This window comes from Ranitomeya variabilis, chromosome 6, assembly GCF_051348905.1.
Source record: "Ranitomeya variabilis isolate aRanVar5 chromosome 6, aRanVar5.hap1, whole genome shotgun sequence".
In the NCBI taxonomy this organism is placed as follows: domain Eukaryota; kingdom Metazoa; phylum Chordata; class Amphibia; order Anura; family Dendrobatidae; genus Ranitomeya; species Ranitomeya variabilis.
Window position 1 is genome coordinate 527,468,534 of NC_135237.1, and position 13,250 is coordinate 527,481,783.

The following is a 13,250-nucleotide window of genomic DNA, read 5'->3' on the forward strand; positions in this document are numbered from 1 at the left end:
GCAAGATCTCTGGAAGTAGAACCTGTACCCTCCATGAACAGACCTTCTTACACCAAATATAAGCAAGATCTCTGGAAGTAGAACCTGTATCCTCCATAAACAGACCTTCATACACCAAATATGAGCAAGATCTCTGGAAATAGAACCTGTACCCTCCATGAACAGACCTTCATATACCAAATATAAGCAAGATCTCTCGAAGTAGAACCTGTACTCTCCATGATCAGACCTGCATACACCAAATATAAGCAAAATCTCTGGATGGAGAACCTGTACCCTCCATGAACAGACCTTCATACACCAAATATAATCAAGAACTCTGTAAGTAGAACCTGAACCCTCCATGAACAGACCTTCATTCACCAAATATAAGCAAGATCTCTGGAAGGAGAACCTGTACCCTCCATATACAGATGGTCATACACCAAATATAAGCAAGATCTCTGGAAGGAAAACCTGTATTCTCCATGAACAGACCTTCATATGCCAAATATAACAACAGCATAGATGGAGGTAATTTTGACAAACTTTCAGCTTAGTCCAAATCAAGAATAGGATGAAATAAAGACAGGGCCCTTGATTACAACTACATTTTGGGAAATTTAAATCAAAACAAAGCTTAAAAATAGATGGGGAGAAGTGTCTGCTTGGCAGCTCTCAACAGCTTCTTCTCTCTGAGCATGACTTGATTGACAGATCTTTCTCTAGTTGCACATTGCTAAAACCCTGTATATCAAGCAGAGCTGGTATGGAGAAGCCAAAGGGAGCTTGCCGGCACACTCTGCTCCCTATTTTGTGGCTTTCTGGATATAGGAAGCTCACAGATTCCATGTAAAGGTGCTTTTACACTTTGCTACATTCAGTGGTCCCATCGGGGCTTAAGTTCAAATACCCCACAAGACAAGTTTTGGAGTATGCGCTAATGGGCCAGTGATAATAGTGGTGCTGATGGAGTCACCGTGCGCTCTGTGGTGCATCATTTTTGGGTTCATACACCTACTGAAGGTGGAAACCCAGATGCAGTCTACTGCATTACTCATTGGGGTTGCCATCATACATTACTGGCACAAGGAGGAGCAGCAGCTGGTCCACTCTTTACAAATTCCTGGAAAGAGTTGGGACTATTGTAAATCACATCTTGCTAAGGTGAGTAGTGCAGATGAGCGAACCCAAACTGTGAACTTAGGGGTTCATTCCGGAAACCTAATGTCTGGTGCTGAACTCTGAATACTGACTTCTCCTGGATGTTCACTTTACAGTTTGGGAGTTTGTGGAGGAGAGAGAGATTTTCCAGCTCCAAATTTAAGACCCCAATGATTTCTATGGGGTTCATGTTCAAGTTTGAATTTGGGTAAAGATTTGGTACCTGAATCGAACTTTGGACAAAAGTCGAACTTTGGACTAAGGTCGAATCCGACAACCGCAAACTTCTATGAGTCTGCTCATCCCTAGTGAGAACTTCTACTTACTGTCAGAGTCACTACATTTACCTGAAATGTTTACACTATGGGGCGCTGCTTTTTTTGCCTTTTTCTTTCAGATATAGACCTTGGGGGTATTTATCTGATTTATGCAGTGCCACATTGACCTATCGTGTAATTCGTAGACTTTCCTTCTTTGGAGGCAGTACTTCTACTATAAAATGCAGTGTCCATAAAGGCATTACAGAGGAGCACACGAGTGACTGTAGCTTTGTAATACAAACCAAGAAGTGCTCCATATGTTGTCCTGTGTTTAAGGCCTAATTCGGTGTGACGTTATTTGGTGTCAAAGAAATAGTACGTGATAGAGTCTTATATGTTTAGATAACTTCAATTTTTGGGGGCCCTGAGGATTTGGATTGTTAGGTTTCTGTGAACTACTACTGCCCTGCATGTGCTCTAAAGAGTGAGAGGAAGCTCCCATCAGACACCATTGACAACTGTTTATCTACCCAGGGCAGAAAAGGAAAGGACATGTTGAAATTCACCAGCACTACCTTTTTTCATCTCTAGTCACATGTATAATAGATTAGTTAAATTACTATAATTTAGTAAAGATATCAGCACCTTCAGCAATCCCAGCATTCCTTAACAGTCAAAGGGGAATAAAATTACCAATGCATGTTCTGTGCAGAGCCTAAGTCAATAAGGGAAGCTGACAGATTTCAGCTCTGAAGTTTAAAGAATTGGAACTGCAACTCTGAACTTCAAAATAGGCTGAGGAACAGTAGCACACAAGCAATGCAATGTATTTAGATCATTCTCCACTTCTTTTCTGTTGATGCAACCAAACAATATAGTATACACTTCAGACTCTGAATTCCTTAAAGGGAATGTATATTCAGAAAGTGACATATTCTTTAAATATGTTTTTTGTGTCGTTTTTTAAATCAAAATTGCATGGTTTCTTAGTTTTCATAATACAAGCAGTATTTTAAAAAATACAGTATATAGAGATCGTGCCATTTTTCCACTGGTCAATAAGGCTCTTTTATACTTATACTTTCTGTTCTTTAAAGAACACTTTTCAGAAGTATTATTATTATGATCCCTTGCTGATTTTGTAAGTTTGCCCATGAACAGTCTACAATTTTAATTTTAACATTGAGAGATAGAATATCAAAAATAAAATCCAGAAAATCACATTGTAAGGGATCAAATAATTATTTCCTTTACTGCAACCTTAAACACAGCTGATAACATTATAACAGGATGCACCAAATACAATAGGTGATGTCACAGCTGACCCTACTCTCCCTTCTCCCTTCATAATGACTTTTGCACATGCTCATTAGATGCTTCAATATAAGATAGGATCAGAGTCAGTCTATTGCTGCTAATGTACATGTACATTTACTAAAATAACAGGACGTATGAGGAAAGAATACCCCAGTAGTAGCTTAATTCAAAAAGTAGGTCATTTTTTTTATTACACATTCCCTTTAGAAGCCAGTAAGTTGAATTCATGATTAGCAGTTAAGTTCCTCAACTTTACCTAAAATAGTTTAATCTAATTAATTATCTTTTTTTTTAATGAGCGGCAGAGTTTCACTTACTGATACATTCTGGAAGCGACTTGTCCCACTGCCCATTTGGCTGACAGACTAGCACAGATGATCCAAACAAATAATATCCTGGATTGCAGTCATAAAACACCACCGTTCCGTAGGTGAAGTTTCCGTGCTCAATTTTACTTTCGCGGATGGAATTTTCTGGAATCCCAGGATCGGTACAGTTGACAACTGCATGGAAAATGTAAGACATTATCAGCAAGCAATAGCAGCTGGGAAAGTAATTTATGTATTGTACAGTACTGATATGCACAGATATATGTATATAATATGTAATTTGAAGCATAATGACAGATATTATCTCCTATGGGGCCTATAGTACAGGGGGCTCAGCCTTGAACAGAGTAGGACTTTCCTTTTCCAAAGAAGCTAAATTAATATTATCCATCATCGGAATCTACAAAATTTCCACGAAACCATAATACTATCAAATGTTCTAAAATAAACATTTTTAGTTTTTTTTCTTATGTTTACTTTTCTTTTAAAGCATCCATCAGAGTCATAATTAGGTTTTCCTTCAACTGGGGCAAAGATTCACATTGTTGCCCTAGCCGTTTATTTAAAGGAAGATTGTCACCCCCAATGAAAATCGTTATGGCACTGTACCTGTTACCGTTACGGTGCCTGAAAATATCACTTGTAAAATTGAGGGAGATTTTCTATACCCTTGACATGGCAGGGAGCTTGCTTAAATGTTACGCCTCCTCATTTTTCAAGTTGGGAATTTTCCCTGCTTCTGATTGACAGCTCTCGCTTCCCAGAGTGAGTGCTGCCTAAAGTCAGCTGGTATGTGTGATTGTGCACTGACACTGCCTTTGCTTGGCTGCATGAAAAAAAGTTGCCTGGCACTTCCTCCTCCATGGCTCCTCCTGGCTACAGAAGTTCACATGGAAGTTTAGCAAGCGACATCAGCAGACAGGAGACAGGGCACAGGCAGTGTCAGTGCGCGAGCACACACATCGGCTGACTTTAGGCAGCATTCACTCCGGGGAGCGAGAACTGTCAACCAGAAGGAATATGGCTTTATGGGATGCCAGCACTGTTATTCAGAAGTAGGAAAGCCCTGAAAATGAAATGTGAGGTGCCATAATGGTCCACCAAGCTCTTGGTGCATCAAAACTCCTTAATTTACATACTAATTAAAAGTTATTTTCTCAGGCGCTTTACCAGTAAACAGGTATGGTTTTCAGATCTCTAAATAGTGGTATAGCTTATTTAAAATGCATTTCGTGTGTGACAGACATCCTTTAAATTAACATCGTCCATAATCTGATCCTCTCACTATTCTGTCCAATACTTCTCACTCTTCGTTTACCCGTTTTAGGTAACCTGGAAATTCTGGGTAATTCCCAACATTCAACAGTTTATAGAGGGTCAGAAATAATCACATCCTCTTAGACAGACATTCACTGATCTGCCCCTTTTACTATTACTGCCCTTTGTACATTTTTCTTCAGAGCTCGATTTGTGAATGCAGCCTTATTCCGCAAATTCAATGCACTTCATGCACAGATATTGTCTCGGTAACTGGCTCATGTAGCTTTTTGTACTTTTGTTTTTTTAGTTTTGTGTCTGTGTGTGTATTTTAAATAATAATGGCTGGACAATTGTATGAGCCCAAAACTTTATTTTCTGTCATCCCTATTTTGTGTATTCCTAGGCTATAGGCTCTTAAGAACTCAAGAAATGATGAAAACCCTTGGTATGGGATGTTCCTTCTGGAGATAGGATGCGGGTACTGACTTTTCTGGCTGTGGGCAATGGCCAAAGTGATATATTGGGAATTCACTGCTCCCAAATGTGTGACGCATTCAAGAGATTCCAATGTAATTTCCAATGAAAGGTGAGAGGGATTGAGGAGGGTTTGATCTACAAACTTAATTCTATGAAGCCAAGAAGGTTTCTTGCCACTGGTTTTTAAGTCATTTACCCAGTACTATTAGTGGGTTGGTAGGCAGAGATCATCTGACAGATAAACTCTAAATTCTCTGGCCAATGCAGAATTGCTTAGGGGCCTCCTGCCTGGGGAAAATTCCTACCAACCCTTACATTTCTAGCTATTCCTCTGATTGGAAGTCATTTTAAAAAAAAAATGTATGAGTTTCTGAGAAAAATCTAGCAATAATAATAAGACCACAATATATTATCAAAAATACATAAAGTTATGATAATATCCAGCTCTTGGCTCACAACCGAAGCTGTTTGCAGCAAGACTTCTGCTGTGATCCCCCTCACCCTCCCATGCTGTATTTAATGGCTGTAGGATGCAGACATTTGTTGTCCCTTCTATGGGACAAGACAGAGGTGAGATGTTAACCTAGCAATGAAGAAAATGTCAACCGGGATATGTCTTTTGTAGTAGTAAGGTAAGGGCATGTCACGGGGCATCACTTGTGTGCTTCCCCCTCAATGTTCTTCTATATCAGCAATTGCCAAAGCATGGAATGCCAACAGATGTAAGACCGAATGTTTTTGTAATGCAAATTTCATATTTGAATGGACCCAACCACCATTTGCTTCTCGTCTCCTCTCACAAGTAATACAGCAATAAAATTAATTATAGACACCAATTCTATAGCGATAAATCTGGCTGACCTAGTTCTAAGTTGAGGGAGGTAAAAATATTGCTTCTACGAAGGCGAAGAGAGTTCAATGGGCAAAAGAAGGCCAGTTTCACAATTCACAGCCCACGTACATCTCACTTGACTCCATAACTATGCTTTAATTTCAATATCTAGGCTGAAATTTATTGCTAACCTCTGCATGACACAGATGCATTCACAAGGTTATCTTGGAACCCTGCTCTGTTCTGCTTCCTTAATTGCTTTTGAGATTTATAGAATACTGATTGATAATATTTTACCGGAGTCCAGGGAAATACACTCCAGAAAGATAGAAACACTTTGTCAAATAAGAAGTAAACGTGCTGTAGAAACTTGTCATTGATTAAGTGGTTATGACTGGTCTAGTAAGTAACAATCATAAAATATAAAGAACAGAGGTGACAAATGTGGCAAAAATATTAGGTGTTATATTAGTGTCCATACACACTACATTTGCATTGTGAGACGGACGTATATTGTACATCAGGAGGATTTTTCGACAGATGCCTTTGACGCACATTAGGTTGACATAACAACTGGGTCACCTACTTTTATGGCATCCCATTCTAAATTCATAAGCATTAATACAGAGTTGGCTCCTCTTTCCTACCTTCTGCTAAGACTATTTACAAGATTTTGTGGTGTGCCTTGGAGAATTTTTGCCTAATCATCCAGAAGAGCATTTGCATTATCAGACACTAATGGAGAAAAGAGTTGGGCTCACAATCTCCATTCTAGCTTGACCAAAAGGTGTTGAATGGGGTTTAGGTCCGGGCTCTGTGTAACCAGTCATGTTCTTCAACATCAAACTACCCCAAGCATGTTTCATGGGCTTTTCTTTGTGCACTGGAGCAAAGTCATGGGGACAGAAAAGGGCCTTCTCCAAACTGTTCCCACAAAAGTTAGAAACTTGAAAAATGTCCTAGGGTTCTGAAGCATTAAGCTTCCCCTCTCCTGGAACTAAACGGTCTAGGTGAACTTATTTAACAACAATTCCATGGCATTATTCCCTCTATTCACTAAACTTTACAGCTGGCACAATGCAGTCCAACCAGTAACCTCTTGGCTTTCACCAAACCCAGACTCATTGATCAGTTACTAAATGTCTCACAATCTGAAGTATTTATGAAATTTAATTAATATGGAATGCAGCTGTTTACGTGAGTGTGTGGGCACAGAGTTCTTGTGAAGGCTCTAAACCAAAAAAAGAAGAATAACACAGAAATTGCTTAAAAACCATTTGAAAGACTCCTCCTTTTTATTAAAATTGTTAAACCACTTTGCTGTTTATTTGTTCAGTGTTTTAGGTGTTTTTACCTTTTTGGATTTTGAAAAATATTTGGTGAAAAAAAGTAAATAGAATTTTTTCTGAAGTAGCTAACTATGGAATCTGCTCCAAACTAAGCACAATCAAAATAGAAGGCTTAAAAACAAAACTTCAGGTACAAACACTTCAAAAACTCTTCAAGGCTAGTGATGGGCGGATCTATGATGTTCAGGTCTGTTGGGTTTGGCCAAACATTTAAAAAAAGTTTGGTTCAGTTACCAGAATAGTACCAGAACTCAAACTCGAAGCTGCACCCCATTCAAATGAATTGGGGGCCTGAAAATCCACCATTTCCCATGCTGTTACCTGTGTGACAGCGCTGGAACACCAGCTCTGATTGGCATTAAGCTTGTTACCGCTGGTCAGAGCACTGTGGTCCCCACGCTGTCACACAGATGACAGCATGTGCGTGTAAGTTAGCAGCTGTAGCCTGTGGGAAAATGGTTACCACAGGTCACAGGCAACTCTCATCATCATACGTCTGATCTCGCAGATATCAGCAAGAACAGGCGTACGGTGATGAGAGTATTCACCAGCTAGTGTCTATGCAATAAATAAATAAAATATAAAAAATGGCATGAGGTTCCCTCTATTCTTGCTACCCAGTGCATTCAAAACCCACAGCTGCAGGCTGCAGTTCCCAGCTGTCAGCTTTATCTTGGCTGGTTATCAAAAAGAGTGGTCCAAAAGCAATTTTTTTTTTAATTATTGAAATAAATAGGTTAAAAGTAGGCATGGGGTCCTCCCCATTTTTTAACAACCAGCCATGCTAAGGCAGACAGTGGGGGCTGGTATTTTTAGACTGGGAAGGGGTCATGGATATTGTCCCTACTCATCTTAAATAGCAGCCCATAGCCACCCAAGAAAAGGTGCATCTATTAGATGCACCAATTCTGGCACTTTGCCTGGCTTATTCCACTTGCCATGTGATGGTGGCAAGTGGGGTAATATGTTTGGGGATGATGTAAGCTTTGTAATGTCAGCTGACAGCAAGCCCAGGGGTTAGTATTGGAGAAGTGTCTATTAGCCCGCATTAGTAACCCCATAGTCAAATGGTATAAAGACAGAGACAAAGTTCTTTAATTGAAATACAAACACAGACTTATTTAATTGAAATAAAAACTCCCTGACCATCCTTTACCCATTTATTAAAAAAATAATAAAAAATAATAAAGCAAAGTTATGCTCACCTTTCCACCGATAATCCATTAATGGCAATTATTGTCATGTCGGACGCTGTTCAGACCAGGTCGTCCGATAGACAGCTGTAATTCCGCTTTTGACCACTATTTGCTCATTGGCGTCTGCTAGATTTTATCTAGCTGTTCCGGGGTTAATTTACCTAATCATCGGATTGGAAGCTGGGCCATTCCCATTGCCTTTAAATAGTTCTCCTGATCTTTGGGCATCGCCGATTATAGCTTCTGTCTTGTGCGTTGTTATCTCGGTCTGGTGAGGAGAGCTGGTGGTTGGAGATTCGTTGCTGGTGGTGTATTTTCCTTTGTCTGATTTACTCCTTCCTATATTTGTATTTATTTTGCCCTGCACATGTATAGTATATTCCTGAGTGACTGCGGCATGGTGTATATTTTCCTTTATCCTTGTCTGTGCTAACTGTGGGTATTGGTAAATAACATCTTCACTGGGTGGTGGGCGGAGGTTTCAGCCTAGGGCTGAGCTCAGGAGACAGGGTGAGGTTCGAGGCCTGGACATGCACACCATCAGTGTAAACTCCAGGTAGAGGGTCAGTCAGGATTTCCCTAGTCTGAGGGAAACTGCAGGGGCCCGGGTTATTAGCTCTCGCTTACCTAGTCTCTCTCTGACATTATAATCGGCCCAACAACACAAAAAAAGGGGTTTCTTTTCTTTTTTGTGTTTTGTCATGGATCCCATGACTTCCATAACCCGCCAGTTGGAGTCACTGTCCCTACAGGTCATGGAGATGAGGGGGGCAGTACAGCAACAGGGACTAGCAGTGTCTAATGTGCAAGCTGGAGCGACAGGAAGAGTTGCTGAGCCTAAATTTCCTTTGCCTGAAAAATTTGCTGTGGAACGCAGTAAATTTGTTTCTTTTCGTGAAGCTTGCAAACTATATTTCCGTATGCACCCGATATCTTCGGGTAATGAGGATCAGCGTGTGGGCCTGGTGTTGTCATTGTTGAGTGGGGATCCCCAAGCATGGGCATTTTCTTTGCCATCTGATTCTGCTGCATTTGACTCTGTGGAGAGTTTTTTTTCCTGTCTTGGGAAAATCTACGATGAACCTGACAGAATGGCTCTAGCAGAATCTAAGATACGCTCTACTCACCAGGGGGAGCGAGTTGCAGAGGATTACTGTTCTGAATTTCGTCACTGGGAGATCGATACACAATGGAATGATCCAGCATTGCGGAGTCAGTTTATACATGGGAGTTCTGGAAGGGTTAAAAAAGCCCTTCTGATGTACGAGACTCCTGCTTCTCTAGATTCCGCCATGAGTCTGGTTGTCCGCATTGATTGCCGTTTGCGTCAGGGGGAGCATGTGACACCGCCTATGGGAGAGGGTTTAGGTTCACGTGAGGTTGCTGCAGGTGAGCCCACGGAGCCTATGCAAATCGCAGGTGTGTCACATGTGAAGCGTCCAGTCCCTGAGCTCAGGAAGCAGGGAGCCTGATTTTACTGTGGTAAAACGGGTCATTTTATTAACATCTGTCCTCTGCTGCCTAAGAAAAACGCAACGGCGGAAAACTTCTAAGCTCAGATTGTGTGGAAGAGACCAGTCTGAGCTTATGTATATCCTCCATGGTGGTTTCTCAGTGCATGCTCCCTGCTAAGGTTTTTGTTGCTGGCAGTGAGCTGCCAATTACTGTTTTTGTGGATAGTGGTTCAGCCACAAATCTCATTGATGAGGAGTTTGCGCGCACAGCAGGTTTTAGGATTGAAAAACTGTCTCATCCTATCCGCGTGGTCACCATCAATGCTGCTCCTCTCTCTCAGGGGGAGATTACTGAATTTGTGGCTGAGTTACATGTAAGGTGCTCAGGAATCTTCCTGCTCAGGTGGTTTTGGGTTTTCCTTGGTTGTCTATGCACAACCCGGTAATTGACTGGAGGACTCAGGACATAGTTCGGTGGAGCGAGTTCTGCCAGGAGAATTGCCTGGCCACATGTGTGGCTGCGGTGACTTCAAGCGTTCCGGAGTCACTTTGGGATTTTGTGGATGTGTTCTCTGAGAAGGGTTGTTCAGAGTTGCCGCCACATCGTCCTTATGACTGTTCTATCAGGTTTAAACCAGGGGCCAAATTGCCTAAAGCAAGGATGTTTAACATCTCCGGTCCGAAGAGACAAGCGTTAAAAGATTACATTGCTGAAAGCTTGAGCAAAGGGCACATCAGGCCGTCATCCTCGCCGGTGGCAGCAGGGTTCTTCTTCGTGAAGAAGAAAGATGGCGGATTACGCCCGTGTTTGGATTTCAGGGAGTTGAACCACATTACGGTTCGTGATCTATACCCTATGCCTCTGATACCAGATTTGTTCAACCAGGTGGCAGGTGCTAAGTGGTTTACCAAGCTTGACCTCAGGCGGGCGTACAACCTCATAAGAGTCCGTCAAGGTGATGAGTGGAAGATGGCTTTTAATACCCCTGAGGGTCATTTTGAAAATTTGGTGATGCCGTTTGGGTTGACTAACGCACCTGCAGTGTTCCAACATTTCATCAATGATGTGTTCTCGCATGTTTTGGGGAAATTCGTTATCGTGTACCTAGATGACATTCTCATATATTCTTGCGACCGTGATACTCATGTAGATCATGTCAGGCAGGTGTTACAGCTTCTCAGAGAGAATAAGCTGTATGCTAAACTTGAAAAATGTGTATTTTCTGTTCAAGAGTTGCCTTTCTTGGGTTATATTGTGTCTGCTTCTGGTTTTAAAATGGACGCCGCTAAGGTGCAGGCGGTGCTGCGTAGGGAACGTCCTGTTAACCTGAAAGCACTTCAGTGGTTCCTTGGGTCTTTTAACTGCTATAGGAAATTTATCAAGGATTTTTCCATCATTGCTAAACCGCTAAATGACATGACTAAAAAGGGTACCAATTTCTCCGTTTGGCCTGAGGCTGCTGTGTGCGCATTTGAATTTCTTAAGAACAGTTTTGTTTCAGCCCCCATTCTTGTGCAGCCAGATGTATCTAAACCCTTTGTTGTGGAGGTCGATGCGTCTGAGGTAGGTGTGGGGGTGGTACTGTCTCAAGGCTCATCTTTGAGTGGTTTACGTCCGTGCGCCTATTTCTCCAAGAAACTGTCGTCCGCCGAACGTAACTACGATATAGGCAACAGGGAGTTGTTGGCAATTAAGTTGGCCTTTGAGGAATGGCGACACTTCTTGGAGGGGTCGGTACATCAGGTAACTGTTATTACCGATCATAAGAATCTGCTGTGTTTGGAGTCTGCCAAGTGTCTGTCCCCCAGGCAGGCTCGCAGGGCATTGTTTTTCACGCGGTTCAATTTTGTGGTCACTTACAGACCGGGGTCTAAAAACACTAAGGCGGATGCTCTGTCCAGGTGTTTTCCGGGGGGAGAACCTCGGGAAGATCCAGTACCCATCCTCCAAAAGGGTGTTGTGGTTTCAGCTCTCACTACCGAGGTTGAGGCTGAGATTGCCGAGGCTCAGGAGGAGGTACCATCTGAGCTTCCCATCAACAAATCTTTTGTACCGCTTCATCTCCGCCTAAAGGTTTTGGCGGAGCATCATGATGCTGTCCTGGCTGGTCACCCAGGGGTTAGAGGTACCTTGGAGTTGGTGTCACGTCGGTTTTGGTGGCCCAAGATCCGACATGACGTCGTCTCATACGTGTCAGCTTGTACCACGTGCGCTAGGGCTAAGACGCCTCACTCCCATCCTGTTGGCAAACTACTTCCTCTTGAGGTACCTAGTAAGCCATGGACGGAAATCTCCATGGATTTCATCACTGATTTGCCCTCATCAGCTGGAAACACGGTCATCTTGGTGATTGTTGATCGGTTTTCTAAAATGTTGCACTTTGTGTCTTTGCCTGCGTTGCCTAACGCTAAGACTCTGGCTCAAGTATTTGTGCAGGAGGTGGTCAGACTTCATGGGGTTCCATCTGACATCATGTCTGATAGGGGGTCTCAGTTTGTGGCAAAGTTTTGGAGAGCGTTTTGCTCACGGCTGGGAATCAAGTTATCTCATTCTTCGGTGTTTCATCCTCAGTCAAATGGTCAGACTGAGCGTATGAACCAAAATTTGGAACAGTACTTACGCTGCTTTGTCTCTGATAACCAGGAGGAGTGGTCTAACTTTCTTCCTTTAGCTGAGTTTGCCATCAATTATCACCGCCAGGAGTCGTCTGGGGAGTCTCCGTTTTTTTGTGTTTACGGGCTACATCCTCAATTTTGGGGAGGGGCTCTTCCGGCGTTCCGGAGGAGGACCAGTTAGGAACACAATTGTCATCAGTCTGGAGGAGAGTTAAACAGCGCCTGTTGAGTGTGGGTGCTAGGTACAAACGTGTGGCTGACAGTAGGCATGTGCCAGGTCCGGACCTGAGTATGGATGACTGGGTGTGGTTATCCACAAAAAACATAAGACTCAAAATACCATCCCATAAATTGGGTCCACAGTTTATTGGTCCATTTAGGGTCACCGCCGTCATTAACCCAGTGGGGTACCGATTAGAGCTCCCTACGGTGTATAAGATACACAACGTGTTCCACAGGTCTCTTCTAAAGAAGGTGGTGGGTTCTGTGGACGCGGCACCTATGCCACCTCCAGTCTTGGTGGATGGTAATTTGGAGTTTGAAGTCTCCAAGGTGGTTGACTCTCGTGTAGTGCGTCGCACTTTACAGTACTTGGTACACTGGCGCGGTTATGGGCCTGAGGAGAGGTCCTGGGTACCAGCCTCTGACGTTCATGCTGACCGGCTGCTCAGGTTGTTTCACCGCCGTCATCCGGACAAGCCGGGTCCTATTAGCCGTGAGGGCCCTGGGGTCCCTCGTAGAAGGCGGGGTACTGTCATGTCGGAAGCTGTTCAGACCAGGTCGTCCAACAGACAGCGGTAATTCCGCTTTTGACCACTATTTGCTCATTGGCGTCTGCTAGATTTTATCTAGCTGTTCCGGGGTTAATTTACCTAATCCTTGGATTGGAAGCTGGGCCATTCCCATTGCCTTTAAATAGTTCTCCTGATCTTTGGGCGTCACCGTTTATAGCTTCTGTCTTGTGCGTTGTTATCTCGGTCTGGTGAGGAGAGCTGGTGGTTGGAGATTCGTTGCTGG

The 13,250-nt window shown here is 42.8% G+C and overlaps 1 protein-coding gene across 7 annotated transcripts in view; it reads right to left on the bottom strand.

Annotated features, from left to right (window-relative positions):
- Positions 1-13,250, bottom strand: part of CSMD3 (CUB and Sushi multiple domains 3) — a 1,888,113-nt gene that overhangs the window by 145,667 nt on the left and 1,729,196 nt on the right. For all 7 annotated transcript variants that reach the window (XM_077271102.1, XM_077271099.1, XM_077271098.1 and 4 more), the window contains one exon: positions 3,038-3,223. In XM_077271102.1, coding sequence (XP_077127217.1) covers positions 3,038-3,223 — 186 coding nt within the window. The remainder of the gene's footprint in view (positions 1-3,037; positions 3,224-13,250) is intronic.